Raw genomic sequence first — 24050 nt, 5'->3', positions numbered from 1 at the left:
CATGCCACTATTTTTAAAGCATATTTGTTCATTTTAGAGCTGTAACATACAACCATATATGCTGAATCTCCTTAACCTAAGTTATAATGACATACAGAAAATAGTATATTGGGATAAACTGAAATCCAAAGTAATTATCAGAAGTATCTGAATCTGTTTTTAACTGACATTTACAGTTATTTTTTAGCAAGACAGAGACTAATTGTTTGTATTTAAAAATGTCCACAGGCTTGGGGTGCTTGTGTGGCTCAGTCACTTAAGCAGCCAACTCTTGGTTTTGGCTCAGGTCATGATCTCAGGGGCCTGAGATCAAGCCCACTTTGGGCTCCACACCCAGCAGGGCATCTGCTTCAGGATTCTCTCTCTCTCTCTGGCCGTACCCTGCTTGCTCACTCTCTCAACTCTCTAAAATAAATAAATAAATCTTAAAAAAAAAAAAAAAGTACACAAGCTTTACTACAACAGATTAAAAAAAGGACAGAGGGGCGTCTGGGTGGCACAGCGGTTAAGCGTCTGCCTTCGGCTCAGGGCGTGATCCCGGCGTTGTGGGATCGAGCCCCGCATCAGGCTCCTCTGCTATGAGCCTGCTTCTTCCTCTCCCACTCCCCCTGCTTGCGTTCCCTCTCTCGCTGGCTGTCTCTATCTCTGTCAGATAAATAAATAAAAATCTTTAAAAATAAATAAATAAATAAATAAATAATTTTAAAAAAGGACAGAGAGCCCCAAAATTTTTAAATAGATTTTTAAAAACATATTTATTATGGTAAAGTATACATTTAAAAAACAATTTTTAGGGGCGCCTGGGTAGCACAGCGGTTAAGCACCTGCCTTTGGCTCAGGGCATGATCCTGGCGTTATGGGATCTAGCCCCACATCAGGCTCTTCCGATATGAGCCTGCTTCTTCCTCTCCCACTCCCCCTGCTTGTGTTCCCTCTCTCGCTGGCTGTCTCTGTCTCTGTCAAATAAATAAATAAAATCTTTAAAAAAAAAAAANAATAAATAAAATAAAAACCAATTTTTAAAGAAAGGGAGGCATGCCAGTTATTTACCTATTGTCTCTCAAACTCAAGCCCACCCTTCTATAAGGCGCTCTTTGATGCTGGGCCAAAGTCTAGAAAGTGCAACTTTCAGACCCCTTTGCTGGTTGGCACTAGTCACATTCTGCCAGTAGCATTGGTGGGAGACTGGAAGGTAGGAAGAGAAAGAATTCTGTTTCTAGTTCCTGCTGGGATCCTTACAGCAGCAGTACCACCAGATACAGGTGCATGCCCTGTGATTTGCAGTACTCCGAACATCAAGTCTGGAATACTCCTTCATTCAACTGAACACCAATCCTATGAAGCACCTTGATGGTTCCAGCATTTGCTATTTGGTGTTCTTCCAGAAATCACACCAGTCACACCCTGAATCCCAGGTCTGAGAACCAAACACCTCTTAGTACTTCTGAACTGAGTTCTAGAATATTGCCTTTAACCTTTCATTACTCCAACCCTAGGAGTAGCGGTTGTTTCCTGTAGTTAGTAATCTGAGTCACTTGACCACACCTCTTTTGCCCTTCCAACCTTCTAACACACATACATACCAGCCCCCTGTACCAAATTCCTTCTGATAGTTAGTCTGGTCTCTCTGTCCTCACTAAATCTTATCAAACTAGAAATTCCATTAAAAAATTATCTCCAGGGGCACCTGGGTGGCACAGTGGTTAAGCGTCTGCCTTCAGCTCAGGGCGTGATCCCGGCATTATGGGATCGAGCCCCACATCAGGCTCCTCCGCTATGAGCCTGCTTCTTCCTCTCCCACTCCCCCTGCTTGTGTTCCCTCTCTCGCTGGCTGTCTCTATCTCTGTCAAATAAATAAATAAAATCTTTAAAAAAAAAAATTATCTCCAGTCTAAGACATAGCATTTTCTTCCATTTACCTTCAACATTTGGTTGTTTAAGTGCTGAGATCGGTAAAGTTGTAGGTGAAGGTATACTGGATGTTTGAGTCTCCTGAAGAGGCTGGATGGTGGCACATTCATCAGAATGATTAGATTTAAGATTAGAACAAGTTGGACTCATCATCCTTTCAAATGCCTGAGCTAGAAAGATGAAAAAATATTAAAACATTAAAATACTTTTGAGCTTCAAAGCAAATTATAAGTTACCTATTTTTCAAGTTGTGAGGAGAAAGAAATCAATGGCTAATCAAGAAAAAGAAGTGGCACTTGGCAAAGATAATGTCCTTACTCCAGCTGGCAGCACTCCACTTCAGTATAAGCTACCAATTACTTATTTCAATATTATATTTAGCATATGTTTATCTACTAAGTAACTGTTATTTAATATGACTGTCTCTGTTTTTGTCCTTGTACCCCTATAGTCTATTTTCAACACAGTTCAGAGTGATTCCCTTAAGACATAAACCCTATCACATCCTTCCTCTGTTCAGAATCTTTTAATGGCTTCCCAAGAGGAGTGAAGATTTCAATTGTTAAAGTGGCTCACAAAACCCTACATAATCTATATCCCTACCTCCTCCACCTTCCACTTAGCTCTCTCTGACCTCATCTCTCACTACTATCCCACTTGTTCATTATGATCCAGCCATCTAGGCCTCCTGGTTCTTCAACAAGTCAAGCAAGCACTCTCCTAGCACAGTCTTTGCTCTCGCTGTTCTCTGTTTTGACTGTTCTTCCCATAAATACTCACATAGTTTTGTTCTCTCACTTCAGGTCTCTGCTCACATTATATTATCATAAAGCCTAACTCTGCCTACCATTAAAAAATACTATCTCTTGCCACCAATCTGTTACTATCTATCCCTCTTATACTCTCTTACTTTAATTTAGGATATTATCACCATCTGGTATTCTCTTTGCTTACTTTCCACCTCTCCCCACATTCCTAAGCTCCATGAAATAAAAAGCTCCATAAGAACAGGACTATATTCTGTCTACAGCTGGAGCTCCAACATGCAAAATAGTGCTTGAATATTGCTGAATGATTTTTCATCCAAATGACATGGAACAGTACTGGTAGCTCTCCCCTCATCCTTTCTCTAAACCAATCTGCTATAGATATCGCCACTGCTAAAGTAATCCTCCTCAAGTGCCACTGAATGATAGCACTCTCATGAAATGGCTCCAACTCACCAAATAAAATCTATACATCTTACTCCTGGTTTTGAGTAATACCCAACTTGCCCCAGATCTACCTAATGGCACTCACATGCAGGCTTCCCTGAAATTTATACAGTCTCAGCACAACTTCCTCATTATTCATAATCTCTAATTAAACTCTCTTTCTTTTAATCCTTCTTGGAATTTGTCTTACAACTCTTGAGCCATCTTTCTCATCTTATTTAATAACATTATTTTAAATGATCACTTCTACCATCTTCAACCCTAAGGTTGATATTAAAATAACTTGTATTTGTTTTTTTGTGGTATACAAATTAGTGTTAAATAGACCATAAGTGATAATACATGCTATAAGGTATCATAACACAATAAATAAAACAGATAACTAGATAACCAAATTCATTCCAAGATATTTTCTTTAATAAACCAAAGCATGATCTTAACATCCTACTGAGTCTTTTTAATGACTGTATTTTCTCCTCTCCTGGAAACTTACAGTCAAAATGTTTTAATGTTCACCCAAAAATCTGACCTGTCAACTCAAATAATGTTTCAAATCATCATGGCTATTTATTTTTCAAGTGGGGAGAGAGAATTGTGTGGGAACTTGCTCTCATATTTCTGAGTTCTAGCAGGTTGTCTGGCTAACAGCCCCAGCAGGCTTCTAAGCTACTGAAACAGCATAGGAAAAAACAAAACAACTATCAAGTCTTAAACTAACCTCTTCATAAACAATGTTGGTAAGATGGAAATATAAAAAGTTTACACTCTATTATCTTCCAGAGAGCAGAGGTCAACAGCAGGGAGAAAAGCAGCTTACCTCAGGCTAATAGACTCACATCAGAGCTTTTTTGGAGAATTGCTGAAAAAATTTATCTTCATTCAAAAGAGAAAAACAAATTATTATCAAGTATTTATTCTCCTGGCTAAGGAAGCACCACCTGAGCTAGTATACAGGTCTGGTATTGAAAAGTCCCAAGTATTATTTGCTGGGTATTAAACTGTCAACAAATCTTTGAAAATGCCAAGAAGTACCAAAAAGCAAATGTGTATTTGAGGGAAAAAAAACACAACACAATGCACACACACACATACACACTCTGTGAGAATACAAATAAGACCACCAAGATTATTGCTGATAATGGTAGCTAAGGTAGGGAGCCAGAAACAATGGGAAATACATACAAACAAAATTCTAAAACTGAGCAGGGAAAAAATATATGAGATAAAAACGTGCCAATACTGTGACAGTCCTATGAACTAATCTATAAAATCATAAATATTATTACCTTACTTTGTATTCCCATCTTAGGGTATAATTTTCAAAAAGGTGGGAACTATTATCTTGTCTTATGCTATTAATTTATAACACTGAATTCTACTTATTGTTAAGTATCCTATAAATGTTTAGATTAAGATGATAAAGATGACAATGATGATGACAAAACAAATAGGCAGATGAAATGCAGCATTTAGGGACTTGGTACCTGTTAAAAGTTAATGAACTGCCACTCCAGAAACTGAATGCTTCCTTTCCAGATTGGTAGTATTAATTGTGAGAGTAGAACAAAAAGAAGAGAAACCAAGCCATGGGATGTCCCACCTAAGCCAGATAAGTCAACACTAGGTCCTCGCCTTAAGAAAATAAAGAAGTTTATCTTTGTCACAATCCAATTGTTTTTAAGATATATTCAATTACTGGAAGAAAATATGTCAGGTTAATACTCACCTTTACTAATAGTCTCAAAGCAGACTACACATACTCTTGCTTCCTTTTCTAGATATTGTAGTTTACACTTCCTATTACAACAGACACCACAAAATACCTATAAAGAATAAAATATCAAATTTGATTTTGTGTCCAGCATGTTTATACCTCTGGAAGGCAGGGGGAGAGGATGCCCAAAATCTAATTAACCAAACACCATTTTTCTGATTGCATAAATAATTTTTCTAATCACTATAATCATAGGAAGTTATTAAAATGATTCTTTTTTATTTGTTTTACTTCAATGAGGTTTCTGCAATTTAAAATTGTGTCTCAGACAAGGAGAATTCCTTTAAATCAATTCTGTTAATTGGAAAAGAACAAAAATTTTCTTTAATGAATATGTTTATAGTTTAAAAAAGTTTTCTGTGGTCCTTTAAAACTTTTAAAAGTAGAATGTTATTATTTTTCTAAAGGAGAGGAGGGTTGATCTGAGACCAACATAATACTGAAAATTGCTGAATGAAAAATGCAATGTTATTTCTGTAGGCAACCCTTAGAGTTTATAGACAAGGGAGTCAGAATGCAAACAAGGTCAGCTTCAGCATTCTGAACCTTGTGGCAGCCAATTTGCTTTTTTTCCCCCAACATTTCCCTAGATATAGACTATAACACTAACTGCAGAGTGGTCTTGGAATTAATTCAATGACACAGGGGGATATGACTGAATTTGGGACATTTCATGTGTTAATGTTAGAGGGATAAAGACATATTCTTAGATTTCACAAAAACTAGTAATTAGCATTCCTCATTTCCCCATACATCATACTCATGGCAAGGTGACATTTATTTACCCTCAAGCAATCTAAATATGACAGTGATTTATATATCTCCATGTAGGTAAAAAATTATTTTAAACTAGCCAAAAATTTTAATCACCTATTAATCAGCTTTTTTGTCACATTAAATTTCATTTAAAATGTCTCAAAAGAATAAAAGACAGGGGCGCCTGGGTGGCACAGCGGTTAAGCGTCTGCCTTCGGCTCAGGGCGTGATCCCGGCGTTATGGGATCGAGCCCCACGTCAGGCTCCTCTGCTGTGAGCCTGCTTCTTCCTCTCCCACTCCCCATGCTTGTGTTCCCTCTCTCGCTGGCTGTCTCTATCTCTGTCAAATAAATAAATAAAATCTTTAAAAAAAAAAAAAAAAAGAATAAAAGACAAAGATTTTTATAACTTACTTTCCCACATGCTCGGCAGTGGTGTCGCCGTTTCGTAAAAGTAAATTTGACTTGGCAGTTCATACAGTTTGGAGCTTCTGAATCAGGAACCCAAGTAGGTTGTTTCTGGCCCAAAACCAGGCCTTCTTTGCAAGTGTTTACAGGTAGAGATTCTTCATTCACAGTTACAAAAGTGGATCCACCTTCAAAATTACTTTCTATATCGATGTAATTAGAGTTGAAGCTAACCTGAGGACCAGTTGTAGAATCGGTAGTACAAGTGGTTGGAACAATCATATTTGCTATGTTGGGCTCACTTTCAGGCATATTTGGAACATCTGGTTTATCTGGTTCCTTTGAACCCCTTGGTCTTGATGGAATGCTAAACAATTGCTTTGGTCTGGCCCCTCCAACATGAACAGATTGACTGTTAATATCAGAGACTGATACTTCATTCGTAATCTCAGATTTACTGTTAGATAACCCTTGTTCAACTGGAATTGTACTTTTTTCCCCTAAAGAAAGGCCACCATTTTCTGTTGTATTCTGTTTAACAACTGTTTCACAAATCATATTAGTGCCAGGACTTTCTCCAGTAGCACCTGTTTCAGCATTGAAATACATATTATTGACATTCCCATCATCTAGGCCTTTCATGTCTATCTGATTCATTTCAGATTTTGAGTCATTTACACTTTCTTCAAATGATTTTATGTTACTAGTCTGAAGATACTGTTCAGTCAGAAAGGCATCAAGTTCAGCATCACTAATTAGTGCACCACTTTTCATGCCTTCATCAATATTAAAGTAATCTAAGTCTTGCCCATCGATATCACTGCTTGAAAAAAGGAGACCTTCACAATGATCAGGAAACTCTGGGGCATTAGCACCAGAAAGCTCCATCTGAGATTCTGTAGCTGTAGAGGAATTTGTGTTACCAGGGTGATCCAAAGACTCAACTCTGATTACCATCTGGCTGGACTCTTCCTTCTTATTTCCCACCTGTTTAGTTATGTTTTTACATTTTTCCTGTTTCAAAAGATCAGTCTCCTCCAATGGTTCCCCACCCAGAATAACATTCTTCTGTATTTCTTCATGCACTAGCACTGCATCTTGTATGCTATCTTTATGTTCATTCTGCGGTAAACAATCACCATGTGCTTTACTTTCAACGAATGATCCACACAAAGACCCGGGTACTGGAAGACAGGTCAGGGGGGAGTATATCTCTTCACCTGAAACATGTAGAGTTGGAGAGGAATCCTGAATTACATCTTGATTATCTTTACGATCTACATCTCTTGAGCCTTCTTTTGCAGATTGTTTGATAAAAATAGCAGTCCTATCTTCCTGAAAGGAAAAGTCAGGTAATTTGAAATTTTCATCTTTTGTATTTGAGTCATTTAAGTATAAATCTTCATTTTCTGGAAAACTGCAAGGCAAAGCATTTGTGTGGTCTCCTCCTTTTAAACATTCTGTGGCAGCTATGACTGCCACATCTACTTCCTCTTTTACCAAACAGTTATCGGCTTTCAGTAGTTCACATGGCTGGTCCTTGTGTTGTAGGCTGTCTTTGGCATCAAACATTTTGGAACTTTGTTGAGTCAAAGCAGATGGCATGTTAAAATCAACAACCGGTTCTAACTGATTAGAAATCTTTTTATCCTTTAAATTCTCTTTTACACTGTATTTACATGAATCTGAAGGTGTTGTATCTACTTTTATACCCAATTCTTCAGCTTCACTAATTTCTCTATTTTGTAATTCAGAGTTGACATCATTCTGTTCCTCTCTGACAGTATTATTACCACAGTCTGTTGAAGAAGCACAAAGAGTTTCTGATGCTGAAGATAAATCCAAACCAATCAAAGAATCTGCACTAGACTTAAAATCATCTGGCAATAACTGTTTAATATCTTCTTCACTATTAGTTACATGAACTAAGTTACCCATGTCGCTTATCAGATCACAAACAGGCTTACTACATCGTCCCATATAGAGAGGCCGGATTTCATCTGAAGTGCCACCATCCACAGAAGAAAGGAGATCAAGTCCTGTTACATTTTTTTCATTTTGTATGGAAGTTAGTCCCTCATGTGTTTTGTTCAGGGAAATCTGATTTGTTTCATGGCATGTTTCTGATGAGGCACAACAATTTATGCATTGTTGGTCCTTTGGTAGCAGTGAAGTCAGTTGGGAGGAAGCCAACTCTGAAGAAACTGAACAGTGGTTAGAATCATATGTGTTTTGATCATCCTGGAGATAATCTTGTTCATCTAATTAAAACAGAAAGGAAAGCCAAAGCAGAATTATCACAAGTATGTTTTTTAAGACTCCTAAACTAACTAAACTTTTGTTTAGATCACAAATAGACTACTCTGTTACAAAATGATAATAGCCTCTGAAAGTATTTTTATTTAGATTTAAACTACTCGGGGCTTTTACTTTTCAGTGTAGATGTCACAATGTGATAGAAATTCCACTCAAGATAACTCAGTTACACTATAAAAACCAGACTGAGAAAGAACTGAAAAACAATCTAACTTCTTGGTTCTCTCTCTAGTTTCCTAGTCTTCATTATCAGATGAGTAAAACATCTCTCATATTAATGAAATACCAATTTATGTAAAGTTTTTGAGCTGCTTTTAGCTGGCACATATGTTGACTTTAAAAGTCTTTCTTTTAGTTAAATTTGTATCTGTAGAGGAAACTTCTAGTTTCCTTACTTCTATTTCTGGCTATTGGTTCTATTCAGTATAAGAATAGACTAGTATGTTATAATGAAATGTGAACATCTTACACAATATAACCATGTGACCAAAACTGAAACCAAATTTTGCTAAGAGTACTCTATATCTGGGATAACTGAATCACAGACACTTAAAAATTTCACTAGTAGCAAAAATTAACCAACAAACCTGGATTCTGTTCAAAATCATCAAGGAGTTTGTCCAAGTCACTGACTGCTGCTTTAAAATAACTGTCCATCCTACTTGTAGACTTATTCAGAATTTAATCCTTATATACCTAGAAAATAAAAAGCCATGATAGTTCATCTAATTCTCTAATATATAAATATTATGCCATCTACTGAATACCAAGAAACATAGTCAGGAAAAAGACACAAATAAATTGCTTTGAGGAAGCTACAATTTAGTTAGGGAAATTGCCTCCTTATATACAAAATGACACAAAAACCAATTCTAACAACATAACATACCTACATACACTACTGTAAATTTTAAAAGATCTAAGTAACTCATGTTACTTAAGTTAGATAAATCAAAGAAGAATTCATAATTGAAAGCTAAAAATAGTTATAAATATCATATACCGATATACATATACAAAAATACAATAATATAAAATATACTACATACGAATAAAAATACTTCATACAAAAACCTGTGGGACTCAGCAGAAGTGGTACTTCAAATGCTTAGAGCTTTAGATGCTTCTATCAGAATAGAAGAAAGATTAAAGACTAGTAAGCTAAGAGCAGGAGTTAAACAGAATATGAATATATGAGAGAGGTACAAAAAGTTTTAGGAATAAAGTAGATAAACCTCTAATCTGTTGCAAGAACTCCAAAAATGACCCTGAGACACCTTAAAGGAATCTATCAGTGACTAAAGGGATAAAATCAAAAGGACAGAGGAGCCTGGTTGAAGGGGCTCCTACTGTCTTAAATGAGACAACCAAACACCAAATGAATGAAGGCTGCAAAGGACTGAACACAAATCAAATAAATAAAAAACCAAGAGATCATAATGATACTAAAAACAAAAACAAATAACACCACTCATTAGAGGGTTGCCAGGGCACAAACTCATTACTCTGAAAGTTGATACATTAAAGGGAAAAGAGCCAGTAATTTATCCTCCCCTTTATTTACAAAATGTACTTTTGAATAATAAAGTAGCTGCTGAGGGAAAGTTCTTTAGATAAGAATTCCAAATAATAAATACACATGGATATTAAAATTTTTTAAATTATCTCTTGGAAATCCTTACTACAATTAACGGACCAGGCAATAGTTATCAATATATTCTAAAAGTGTTAGATGAAAGGTTGGAGAATAACTTTATAATAGTAGGAACAGGCAAACACATCTGACTCCCACTGATCGATTTCACCATCAATAAATGTGGAAGAACCAAACATTTTGTGCCTTGTGTGGAAGATACGACATTACATATAATGTACTCCTGCCCCAAAAAACTGAACCTGAATCTAATCAAGCTTTTATAACTGCATATTTACAGGAAATTCAAGCATAGAGGGACAAGTTAGGTGATATCAAAACAAAGCAATCAGCTAAATCCAGAAAGTGGAACACTCTACAGCAGTGTTCCTCACACTGTCTTTGGCAAATACCTTTAAAAAAAAAAAAAAAAAAGAATTCCAATCTGTTCCACACTGTTACCTTTGTAAAACTCAATAAAACAATACAAATTTTGCAATAGTACATACAAAAAAAAGATATACATTATGAAGCACATTTGAACAGTTGCCTTGGGTGAGGAACAGGAGTAGGAAGTGAGGAATAAAAGACAATGAAAAAATTAGCAGGTTTTACAAGATAATTGCCATGAACTGAAAACACTTGAAGTCCAGAAAAAAAATTAGGATACTTTAATGATGAGTAAAACAGATTAGACATAGCTTAAGAGAGAACTGAATAGACTGGAAAGCGTAACTGAAGAAATGGCCTAAAATGCAGCCCAGAGAGACACGGAAGAGAAAAATATAACAGGTTAAGAGACATGAATGGCAGAAATCATCCATCATGAGAACGCAGTCTTATACAGAAGATAGAGAGCATGAAATAAGTATGCTTGAAAAGATAATGCTAGGAATTTTTCTAGAACTGATGATAATGCTAGGAATTTTTCTAGAACTGATGAAAAACACAACTCAACAGATAAAGGTAACTCATTATACCAAGCCATTTAAATAAGGAGAAATTCACAAGTGGCCACTCTATAGTGAAACTTTTGTACTCCAAAAGTTGAGCCCTTAGGAAAAGGTCATCTTAAAAGTAACAATAATTATGCTGGCAACAGGTAAACTTCAGAACAATTTTCAGTAACAGTGGTATGTCATCCTAATCTAACAAAGCACATTACTTTTTTATTTCCATTTTTAAATTGTGGTTATACCATACATATACAATAATACACAAAAACAAAGACACCAAAACAAACAAAAGGAACTCGGAGAAAAAGAAAACGCAGGAAACAGAAGAAAACTTCAAAGAAACTAATATTCTCTGAAAAATAACAATGCAACTATGACACAGGAATGGGAAGCCATAAATAAAGAACATATGGAGGGGGAAAAAGTGATCATGGAAAGTGATAGCAAAAATCTTAAAATTCAAGTGAAGCTTGTTGACTGCAGTGAAAGCAGTGCTTAGAGGGGCATTTATAACTTAAGTACACAGGTTAAAAAAAGAAAGATCTAAAAATCAATTGTCTAAGCTTCCACTTTGGCAAACTAGAAAAAGGAGAGTAAGAAGAACGAAGCAAAGATAACAAAGAATAGAACAGACACCAACGAGATTAAAAACAGGAAAACAATGGACAAATAGAAGAAAAAAAATCACTGAAACCAAAAACTCTTTTGTTTGGGGGGAAAAACAGTAAAATTAATAAACTAGGCTAATCAAGAAAAGAGAGAAACACAAATTACCAATATCAGAAAGAAAGGCGGAATATAACTACTGATGCTATGGACACTTAAAGGAAAATAAAGGAATATTATTAACAACTCTATAATCAGATGAAATGAACCAATTCCTTGGAAGACACAAGCTACCAAAACTTATACAAGAAGAAAAGAAAACCCAAAGAGTCCTATATCTATTAATGAAATGGAACCAATAATTAGTAACGTTCCACAAAACAAATCACCAGATCCAGGTGGCTTCACTGGTGAATTTTACCAAACATTTCAGGAAGGAAGAAATGATATTTCATAATCTCTTTCAGAAAAAGGAAGCAGAGGGAACCCTTCCTAGTTCATTTTATAAGATGAGCATTCCTCTAATACCAAAACCAAATAAAGACATTACAAGAAAGACAAACTACAAACCAATACTGCTCATGAACACAGACATAAAAATCCTCAACAAAATACTAGAAAGTAGAATCCAACAATGTATAAAAAGAACTATACACAACAACCAAGTGGGATTTATCCAGGTATGCAAGGTTGGTTCAACCTTTGAAAATTAATCAATATAATCTACCATATCAACAGGCTAAAGAAGAATTATTGTATAATCATATTGATTGATGCAAAAAAAAATCTGACAAAACCAACACCTACTCGTGATAAAAACGCTCAGCAAATTATGAGCAGAGGAGAAGTTTTTCAATTTGATGAAGAATATTTACAAAATACCTATAGCTAACATTATACATTATGATGAGAAACTGGATGCCTTCTCACCAAAGACTGGGATCAAGGAAAGGATATCTTCTCTCACAACTCCTATTCAACATACTACTGAAAACACACCAGTGCAACAAGAAAAGGGAATAAAAGGTATACCACATGGGAAGGAAGAAATAAAACTACCTCTACTTGCAATGACATGATTTTCAATGTAGAAAATCCCCGAAAACTAACACCCCAAAATAGAGTAGTGAATACGGCATGGACATAGGATACAAGGTTAATAAAAACCAAATGCATTCCTATATATGAGCAAGGAACAACTGGAATTTGGAATTTTAAGAAGTGCCATTTACAATAGCACCTCAAAAAATTAAATACTTAGGTATAAATTTAATAAAATATATACAGGACTTATATGTGGAAAGCTACAAAACACTGATTAAAAAAAATCAAAGAAGATCTAAATAAATGGAGATAGATCCCATTTTCAGGGATAGGTAGACTCAATATTGTTGTCAGTTCTCAATGCAAATCCAATCAAGATGCCAGCAAGCTCTTTTGTGGGACTCAGGAAACTCAGAATTCCTGGAAAGGAAGAGGACATAGAATAGACAACATAATGCTGAAAAAGAAGAACAAATTGGGACAACTCACTCTCTCTGATTTTAAGATTTAGAAGTCTACAATAATCAAGGTAATATAGTACTGGCAAAAGAATAGATATATAGGATCAATGGAAAAGAATAGAGAGCCTGGAAGTAGACCCACACAAATATAGTCAATGTATCTTTGACAAAGGGACAAAGGCAATAAAAAGGAGAAAGGCTAGTCTTTTCAGCAAGTGGTGCTGAGAAGACTGCACATGCCTATGCAAAAATACGAACCTAGATACAGACCTTACAACACCTGAATGTTTTTAAAATGGATAATAGACCTAAATGTATTTAAAATGGATAATAAATCTAAATGTAAAATGCAATATTATAAACTTCTTGAGGAAAACTAAGAGATAATCTACATCACCTTGGGTTTGGTGATGAATTTTTAAATACAACAATGGAATGATCCATGAAAAAAATTATTAAGTTGGATCTTATTAAAATTAAGAACATCTGCTCTGAAAAGGACACTATTAATAGAATGAGATGACAAGCCACATCCTGGAAGATAACATTTGCAAAACACCTATCTGATAAAGGACTTGTATCCAAAGTCTACAAAAAACTCCTAATGTTATATAATTAGAAAGCCAACAATCCAATTAAATAGCAAGAGTTCCAAATAGACACCTCACCAAAGATGATACACAGTTAGCAAATAAACATATGATAAAATGCTCAACATCATTTGTCTTTAGGGACTACAGATTAAAAAAATGAGATACCATTTTACATCAATTACAATGGCTAAAATCCAAACAACTGACAATACCAAATGCTGCAAGGGTACCCATCAGCAGGAACTCTATTTACTCCTGGTGGGAATGCAAAATGGTACTCCCACTTTGGAAAACAGTTTGTCTTTTAAAAACTATAGTCTTACTATATGATCCAGCAATCATACTACTAGATATTTACCCAACTGATTTAAAGATTTATGTCCACACATGAACTTAAATGTGAATGTTTATAACACCTTCATTTATAAGGGCCAAACTTTGGAAGTATTCAAAATGACCTTTAGTAAGTGAATGAATAAACAAACTGTGATATATATTCATGCAATGGAATACTATTCAATGATATAAAGAAATGAGCTAACAAGCCACAGAAAGACATGGATGAGTCTTAAATATGTATTGACACGTAAAAGAAGCCTGTCTTTAAAAATCTACACACTGGGAGCACCTGGGTGGTTCAGTCAGTTAAGTGTCTGCCTTTGGCTCAGGTCATGAACTCAGGGTCCCGGAATCAAGCCCCAAGACATCCCAGGGGCAACAGTCATACTAAGCATCCAGAGCATGGTTTCTCCAACAAAAGGAACCAAGGCTCCTTGGAGAAATGGCTGGTTCCAAGACTGGGCAGAAAATATACAAGACGAGCACGGAGCATCTTGTAATGCCAGAAATAAAGTGCATGTACATATGCACGCATGGATGTATACACACATACAATGAAGGAGGTATGTTAAAAGGATACAGGAGTCAACCGAAAGAGCTCCCAAAGGCCAAAGCTGGAACAATTTGAACAATAAAATATATAAACCAGTACTGGCTTATAACCCAAAGCATTTCAAAAAATGAGTTCATACTGAGATAAATAAGGAACAAGACAAATCTCCCACACAGAAAAATTCTGAATAATTTTCATAGATACTTTGCTCTCAAGGAAGTGAAACATAACTCCCTGCTCCTTAAGTGTGCTGCACATACTTTCTTCTTAAGAGTACAGTACAGAAAGGGAGAAACCTGACAAACTCTACTTCAAGCTGGTGGATCAAAGAAAACATCAACAGTGATAAGTCATGTTGATAGTACATACCCTTGATATGATGTAATGACAATGGCACTTTATCTCTGCTGTCTTCTTCCTAAAACACATTACCCCAATCTAATTATGAGAAAAACGTCAGAAAAACCACAACTGACATTCTACTAAATAGTGGACCAGTAATTCTCAAAACTCTCAAGAAGATCAAAACCAGAACATCTGAGAAACTGTCACAACCAAAAAGAACCAAAGGAGACAAGATGTGGTATCCTGGATGGACTCCTAGATCAGAACATATTAGGGAAAAATTGAAGAAATGTGAATAAAGTATGGACTTTGGTTAATACTAATGTAGCAATACTGGTTCATTAATCATGATAAGTGTACTATATTAATGTAAGATGTAATAGGGAAATGGGTAAATCAGAACTCTGCGGACTATCTTCCCAATAATCCTATAAATCTAAAACTGTTCTAAAATAAAAAGTTTTTTAAAAGTAGTGAAGGCACTAGAAAATAAACTTGAGAAAATATCGTAAAAAGTAAAACAAAAAGAAAGGGAAAGATTAGAAATTTAATCTAGGGGCGCCTGGGTGGCACAGCGGTTAAGCGTCTGCCTTCGCCTCAGGGCGTGATCCCGGCGTTATGGGATTGAGCCCCACATCAGGCTCCTCTGCTATGAGCCTTGCTTCTTCCTCTCCCACTCCCCCTGTTGTGTTCCCTCTCTTGCTGGCTGTCTCTATCTCTGTCAAATAAATAAATAAAATATTTAAAAAAAAAAAAGAAATTTAATCTAATGAGGTCTGATATTCAAACAACAAGAAGCCTAGAAAAAAAGTGTAGGAAGAAAAAAAAGGAAGAAGCTGTCAATAAAATACCTCAGAACTGACGGATAGGATCTCCAGGTGGAAAGGGCCCAGTCAGGGCTCAACACAATGAATGAAAAATCCTTATCAAGCCACATTACTGTGAAATTTCAGAATACCAGAGTGGTTTACAGAAAGATCAACCCATTTCAGGCTGTAACTGCATCCCCCACCTTTCCCCTACACTCCTGACCCCATCTCATCCTGCTCTCCTTTTTCTCTATTCTAAAGCATTCATTTACTTTACAATCTTCTAACTTTTTGTATAATGTATTTATTATATTGTTTACCATCTGGAACAACTCTCCTCCCTCCAAGAAATTAAGCTTCATAAGGGTAAATATCTTGTATTTTTGTTCACCAGTATATTCAAAAAATATCTTGAGCGATGCCTGACACAAAAATATATGCTTACTACAGACTTAGTGAATAAATATAAAAGCTTCCAGAGAGCAATAGCAGGTCACATACAAAGGACTGGTTATCATATCTGGCATTGGACTTCTCAGTAGCAACACCAGAAGGTAGAAAACAATGGAATCATGCCTCCAAAATTCTAAAAGTAAATTATTTACAACCTAGAATTCTATATTCAGCAAAGCTATCAATCAAGTGTGAGGACAGAATTTTAAAAAACATGTTTAGACAGGCAAGAATCCAAAAACGTTGCCTCCCCTTCAGTCTTTCTCAGGATCCTACTAGAGTATGTACTCTACCAACATGAGGGAGACAACAAGAAAGAGGAAGGGCTGAAGTCAGAAACAGGCTATTCAACACAGGGAGAGACAAATGCAATTGAGGACACACCTCAAAGATGGCGGTGCAACAACAGGCCTAGAAAGCTACCCACGAAGATGGATGCAGGGTGACACATGGATGCAGGGTGACACGCAATTACAGGGAAGACATTGCAAAACAAAAACAGACATTCTGAATCTACCAAAAGGAGATTTACATATCTTGTCTGAAGGGTTGTTGATAGATTAAAGATACAAAGGACAGGACACCCGGCAGGCTCAGTCAGTGGAGGGTGCAGCTCTTGATCTCGGGGTTGTAGGTTCGAGCGTCATGGTGGGAGTAGAGATTACTTAAATAAAATCTTAAAATATAAATATAAAAGATATATTAAAAAGATACAAAACATACATTCATAAAGATACATAAAAGGTAGATATATAGAAGAACTAAGGGAGGGGATGCCTGGGTGGCTCAGTCGGTTAAGCATCTGCCTTCTTCTCAGTCATGATCTCAGGGTCCTGGGATTGAATACAACACTGGGCTCGCAAGGAGCCTGCTTTTCCCTCTGCCTGCCGATTCCCATGCTTGTGTGCTCTCTCTCTGACAAATAAATAAATAAAATCTTTAAAAAAAAATTAAAACCAAAAAAAAAACAAAGGTAATTATAAACTCTAGGAAAAAAACAAAAAATTATATAAGAAATAGCACAATATACCTGGCTCACCTATACACATTATGCACATAGTTAAATGATATAAACACTAAATAATGATTTAACTAAAAATTAACATGAACTAATATGCAAAAAAGAGGTGAGAAAAAGTGCAGTGTTTAAAGATGGAGGCTTGTGTGACAAACCTAAACTCTGATCTTCTACAATAGGAAATTGGTAAATAATATCTAAAACTGTGATAGGATGGGGAGATAGCTGTATAGGCAGGTTATTTAAAAACCTAGAGGTGAAAAAGAGTTGAACTAACTAACTAAATAGCTTAACAGTCTATTCCCTCTGCAACAGCCTTTCTCAGCAAGGGTTCTGTAAGAAAATGAAGCCTTAATGCCCTAAGGCATCCCCTTATGTAATGAATTACCTTCTTTCCTATGCGTTTTAAACCATCCCCAGCAGAATTAAGGAAACAGTAATGCAACTTCTGTTTCAAAGAGGAACACTGAAAGGGCTGCTTTGGCAGAGTGGGATTCAGGAGACAGGATTGGGGCAAAAGATGATTGCTTTTCATTTTAAGTCTTGTAGTCTTATTTGACTATTTAAATTATGTACAAGTATCCGTTTGATAACCACTAACATTACATTAAAAGATAGAATAGCAAAAAGTATTAAAGGAACTCTGAATATAGAACATATTAAAAACTTAAAGCACAGGAATTAGAAGGTCTAGAAATAGTCTCTCATTAGGAAAAAAATTTTTTTCTAAAAAAGTATGGAATTCATGAAACATCTATTTACAGAGTTATCTCTATATAGCACTGTAGTAGTAAGCATGATGTCATCTGAGGTGCCTAAAAAAGTACAGATAAGAGAAGTAATAATAGAATCCAACAATTTATATAAGATATAATACAAACACTGTACATGAAACCTTTTAACATGAAATTTGAAGCTGCACATACTTCCCATTTCATTCAACTAAGATGTACTTATTGTGCCAATAATCTACCACATACAGTAAGAGGACACAAAGGGTATATAAGATACACTCCCTATTCTGAAGAAGTTTATTTATGTGTACATATGATAACCTATTTTATTTAGGTAATATTTTTACTCACCTGACCGTTTATGTACTCTCAGATTTACAATCAAAGATTTACAATATTTACTTTACAAAAAATGGTTTTAAAAAATCTCTTCATGATTTAAAAAAAAAAAAAGTGGCAGCAACACAGAAGATTAATCAAAAAACCAACAAAACCAAAAGCAAGGAGACTCCTAAAATGGTTCAGATGAGAGATGATGAGGGCCTGAACTGACACAGGGCAGAGCAGATGGAAAGGAGATCAACAGAAAAGTGACTAAAGAATGGGAAATTCTGGAGAATGAAAGCAAGGGAAAAAGCTAGGATTACTGCCAGGTTTCCATCACGGGTGACTGGGTAGACAGTGGTACCACTGACCATGATAGGCGATACAGAGAAGAGCAGGACTGAGGAAAAACATGAGTTCACATTTGGACTGTCTTTTGCAGTACCTTGACAACATCCTGGGGCAGATGTCCAACAGGCAGCTGAATATAAGGATCTGGAATGCAGGAGAGAAGTCTGAGATAGATAAAAGATTTGGGAATTGGCAGCACATACCTGTTAATGGATGAGATTACCTAGGAAGAGAATATAGAAGAGGACAGGAGCCTGACATCAGATAACTAAAGATCACAATTAATGTTCCTAAAGCCCCTCTGGATAAAACCTTGCCCAGAGTTATATATACTTCTATAGAAAAACAGCCAATATATAATCTTAAATTACAAAAAATCAAACTGCAGGGGCGCCTGGGTGGCACAGCGGTTAAGCGTCTGCCTTCGGCTCAGGGCGTGGTCCCGGCGTTCTGGGATCAAGCCCCACATCAGGCTCTTCCGCTATGAGCCTGCTTCTTCCTCTCCCACTCCCCCTACTTGTGTTCCCTCTCTCGCTGGCTGTCTCTATCTCTGTCGAATAAATAAATAAAATCTTTAAAAAAAAAAATCAAACTGCAAAATGTCATGCACAGTATAAACTCATTTTTACAAATAAGTTGTTTAAAAAAAAAAAGTATTAGCAAAGGCACAGAAGAAAAATACGGAGGGCCAACACCAAACTGTTAATAACGGCATCTGTGATTATGCAAGTCTTTCACATCCACACTATGTATCTCTATAGTATTTTAGTTTGTGTGTTTTTTTTTTATAAAAATGTACTACTTTTGTAAACAGGAGAAAAGATAATTTTGTTCCTTTCCTAAAAAAATTATAGTGCACATCCTTACAATATAAAATAATAATAAAAATCTGTTAGAAAAACACATTGACACTGGACTATAAATGGGCAAATAATACAAACAATAAAATTATGAAAAAATATTCAAAGCACAATCTGTACTATCAACGTACTATGAAAACACATACCATTTTTTGCCTACTAAATCAGAACACAATTTTTCTTTATAGCAATCTCTACACCCAACATGAGGCTCAAACTCACGATCAAGAATTGCATGATCTACCAACTGAGCCAGTCAGCCACCCCCACAATTTTTTTTTTTTTAATAATACAAGTGCTCAATAAGGGTATGACAAGAAGAGCATCTCAGATACTGCTGATAGGAAGCAAACCCTTATACCCTTTCAGAAAAACAATGTGGCAAAATGTATCAATAGTCCCAAAGAGATTCCATTTAATGTAACAACTCTCCTTTTCAAAAATTTAAGAACATAATCGAAAGCAACTGAAAACATGCAAAGATATTTCACCAAATCATTAACTGAAACCATCTAAACACCAACATTAGGAAACAAAAGAAAATTACCTAGGCATCTACAGTAATTCTACTTTCAGAGAAACATTAGCACTTGTGCGGGGGAACACATCACAACTTTCAACTTGCAATGTTTGTAATAGTGCAAAATTTCAAAGAACCTAACAGTGCATCAATACAAGAATAGTTAAATCATCTTTCTCAAACCGATCTGAGGACCCCTGGAAGGCCCAAGAACTTTCTAGGAGGTTAGTGAGGTCCTTCCTTTTCCAAACACCTATCTATGCAAGGCTGGATTTTCTTAACGTGCTTTAGCTTTAGATGGCACACCATATCGAAGGGAGAAGCAAATATGAGAATCCAGCTGTCTTCTATAAAGATCTACATTACTGATCTGCAAAAATAAAAAACAGTGCCACCCTTCTCACTAAATTTTAAAGAAAAAATATTTTTCAAAAATATTATTTAATTCAACATGTGAAGGGTTTTTAATGCATAATTTTTAGAAATTTTCTGAGTTTTAATTTCTAAAATACTAAATATATTGCAATAGAGAAAAACTCTTTTAGTCCTCAATAACTTTTAAGTTTGTAAAGGTAAGGGATCCTGAGACCTCACTGGGTTAAAAACTGTGATACCATCATATTATGTAACACTGGGATTATAATTAAATGGGAACGAAGCTTTATCTGTAATTGTTTCAAAAGGCATTTTGCTCATGCATTACTTGTATAATCAAACATTATAAAGTTATACTTATGAAGATTTTTTAAAACATGAGGAAACACTTAAGAAAAGCAGGCAATCCAACTCTATATAAAATCTCATCATCATAATTAAGAAAATGCCACGAGAAAAAAGACTGGAAAGAAAAAGGCAAAATATTAACTGTGGTTGANATAAGCAAATATGAGAATCCAGCTGTCTTCTATAAAGATCTACATTACTGATCTGCAAAAATAAAAAACAGTGCCACCCTTCTCACTAAATTTTTTAAAGAAAAAATATTTTTCAAAAATATTATTTAATTCAACATGTGAAGGGTTTTTAATGCATAATTTTTAGAAATTTTCTGAGTTTTAATTTCTAAAATACTAAATATATTGCAATAGAGAAAAACTCTTTTAGTCCTCAATAACTTTTAAGTTTGTAAAGGTAAGGGATCCTGAGACCTCACTGGGTTAAAAACTGTGATACCATCATATTATGTAACACTGGGATTATAATTAAATGGGAACGAAGCTTTATCTGTAATTGTTTCAAAAGGCATTTTGCTCATGCATTACTTGTATAATCAAACATTATAAAGTTATACTTATGAAGATTTTTTAAAACATGAGGAAACACTTAAGAAAAGCAGGCAATCCAACTCTATATAAAATCTCATCATCATAATTAAGAAAATGCCACGAGAAAAAAGACTGGAAAGAAAAAGGCAAAATATTAACTGTGGTTGATTGCCTTTAAATGGTGGAATTATGGCTTATTATTTTTTCTTCATCTTTATTATATTTAAGATTTTGTTTTTTGACGTTAAGCATGAAGTTTAATATCCATGGGAGGAAAAAAAGGGAGAAATTGGGTGAAAAATTATATATGGTTTTCCTGGATAAAAACCATTACATCTGCCAATTCAGAAGACAAGAAGTTCAAAACAATAATTTAAGGAACCTAAATCGACCAACCAATTTCTTATTTTGTTAAATGAAAAAGATGAACTTATCAAATGTATGGACCGGGTTTCCATACGAGTCAAACTAACAAGAACACTCAGTCTGGAATAATTTGCAATCACGATAGTACAAGTAAGTTAACAGTTTAAAAGTTAAGTCATCTTTTAGAATTTTTCAGAGGTACCAAAGAGAAGGTAGAAAAAAAGGAACACCGCCGCATCCTTCTAAAATGATGAGAAAATGCATCGGTGCGAGAATGGGGTTTGCGAAAGAGCAAGGGCGGCGATGACAGATTCTGCTGGAGCCGAGTCCTCCCAGCGCGGAGACTACCGCTCCGCGGGAACGATAGTCCCCTCAGGCAGGCACAGCCCCTCCCCAGGCGGGACAGGCAGCTTGGGGGCGCTTCTCCCTGCACCCGCCCCGGCCTCCGGGGCGCTCCCCTGCAGCCCCGAGCACTCGGGGCGACTCGAGGCGGCCCGGGTGGGTGGGACCCGGCAAAAAGCCGCCGAGATTGCCCTCCCTGCCCGGTCCAGTCCTCCAACCTCTAGCAAGGGGACGCGAAGTCGTGATTCCCTGTCCAACTCTGGGGGCTCGGAAAGAGAACAAGTCGGGGGCCCAGGCTCAGCCCTTGGAGTTAAAGGAGGGCCAGACCCAGCGCCCAGGTCGGCGGGTCCAGCAGCCACCCCGCCCCCTCCGTGAGTGCAGCAGGGGTGAGGAGAAGCCAAGTTGCCTGTTAATGGGAGCTCTTACCTCCCCACACCCCTGAGGAGCTCTCAGGGGACGAAGCGACGTCGAGCAGAGGAGCGAAGAGCGACCCCGGCCAGGAGCCCCGGGGGTGCGCTACGGCGGCTCAGGGTTTGTTTTCCCCCCGACCTGTTGGGGAGGGGGTGGGGGAAAAGGAGCAGAGAGCGCAGGCGCAGAAAAGGCTTTCCTAAGACTCACATACCCCCTCCCTCCGCGTTCACGGCCTCCGCCAAGTCCCGAAGCGCTTGCGCGCTGCTCTGCGGGGTCTGGGCTGTGGGTGCCGGGCTCCTTACCGGAAGTGCCTAGGAAGGTTGTGGGGTGATGAGGCAGCTTGAAGACCGGCTTTAGATGGGGACTCGGTTTCCCACTAGACGCCTGGAAGCCGGAATCGGGAGGCGAACTGCGTCAGTGTCCGGCTTCCTTTGCCCTTCGTTGACCTAGACTCAGCTTCCCCGCCCCCAGCCTGCAGCCTCCGCAGCCCGCGCCTTGCTCGGGTCTGTACCGGACACGCCTGCCGCCGGCAGCTAACCAGGCCTGCTCCCCGCGCTGCTGTCCTCCCAGAAAGCCTTTTTACTTCACATTGGTGTTGCCACACCCCCTTTCTCCCGGCAGCAACAAAAATGCTCCCACCCACTCCCGAGCTTCAAGCCCTCCGGCTGACGGCCTGTTCCCAACGCTGCCCTTCCCTCTTGCTTAGTTCTGCTTTTCTAACAGTGACCACAAGCACAGCTGTCTCCCCGCGTCTAAAACAAAAGCTAACCAACTGGAGAAATAAATGCTACTCATGTGATGTATGTTTGTGCTTGTTGAGCTTTACTATTTTTACCACAAGTTTCCTATAAATTTAAATGAGGGGAGAAGAGATAATCTGTATGGGGAGAAGAATCCATCTGTTGCCAGAAAGTTTTACCAGCTCATAATTCATGCTTGTCTTTAAAAAATTTCAAGAGTTAGGGGCCCCTGGGTGGCCCAGTGGGTTAATTCAGGGTAAGTCGTGATTTCAGGGACCTGATCCTCGGGGTCCTGAGATGGAGTCTGGAGTGGCGCTCCTAGCTCAGTGCAGAGTGTGCTTGAGATTCTCTCTCCCTCTCTCTCTCTTCCTCCCGCTTGTGCTTGGGGGCTCTCTCTCTCAAATAAATCTTTTAAAAAATTTCAGTTACGACAGGAGTATTTCAATCAGATGTAATTTATGGTGAAAGATTTGAGAATCACTTCAATTTCTAAATCTGCAATTTGCAACTACAGTTTATGATCTTTCAAAAATATTGAATTTTGATTTTTTTCTCTAGCCTTGATTTTACTAAATTCTGGAATGAAAGTGTGTGGTTTTAGCCCAACAGTAAAACTTTTATTGGTAACTTAAAATAATTTATTGTGCATATACTATGTGATAGTCACTGCATTAAATACTTTGCTTACATTATCTCATTTAATCCTAAGCAACTCTACAAAGTACAATATGCATTTTCTCTATGTGTTAGGCGTTATTTACAGATAAATAAAATGGGGTCACTGCCCTTATGGAACCACCATCTAATAGCAGAGACTCATATATACAAAGGTATATTTGTGATAGAAGTATTTATATAGAGCTATTCATATTTTATAATACATATTTTTATATATAGTGTGAGGAGAAAGAATAGAAATAGAAAACACTGAGATCTTAGAGATAAATAG

General features: G+C 36.9%; 1 protein-coding gene and 1 long non-coding RNA gene across 9 annotated transcripts in view; one reads left to right on the top strand and one right to left on the bottom strand.

Moving 5' to 3' along the window:
• The window catches only part of ZFYVE16 (zinc finger FYVE-type containing 16), a 49242-nt gene extending 26165 nt beyond the window's left edge, over positions 1–23077 (bottom strand). The window contains exons 1-7 of one of the 8 annotated variants that reach the window (XM_011220979.3): positions 22664–23077; positions 22377–22499; positions 18692–18741; positions 8966–9074; positions 6069–8323; positions 4852–4948; positions 1920–2081 (exon numbers count right to left, since the gene is read on the bottom strand). In XM_011220979.3, the coding sequence (XP_011219281.2) occupies positions 1920–2081; positions 4852–4948; positions 6069–8323; positions 8966–9035 (2584 nt within the window). In that variant the 5' untranslated portion in view covers positions 9036–9074; positions 18692–18741; positions 22377–22499; positions 22664–23077. Of the gene's footprint in view, positions 1–1919; positions 2082–4851; positions 4949–6068; positions 8324–8965; positions 9075–16702; positions 16847–18691; positions 18742–22376; positions 22643–22663 lie in introns of those variants that run through there. The other 7 variants (XM_034656436.1, XM_034656435.1, XM_019796389.2 and 4 more) reach the window with 7 other exon arrangements.
• Positions 22128–24050, top strand: part of LOC117801524 — a 31213-nt gene continuing 29290 nt past the window's right edge. The window contains exon 1 of the long non-coding RNA XR_004624116.1: positions 22128–22481. This is a non-coding gene — a long non-coding RNA (uncharacterized LOC117801524). The remainder of the gene's footprint in view (positions 22482–24050) is intronic.

The sequence above is a fragment of the Ailuropoda melanoleuca genome, chromosome 3 (assembly GCF_002007445.2).
Source record: "Ailuropoda melanoleuca isolate Jingjing chromosome 3, ASM200744v2, whole genome shotgun sequence".
In the NCBI taxonomy this organism is placed as follows: domain Eukaryota; kingdom Metazoa; phylum Chordata; class Mammalia; order Carnivora; family Ursidae; genus Ailuropoda; species Ailuropoda melanoleuca.
This window is presented reverse-complemented; position numbering and strand designations above follow the sequence as displayed.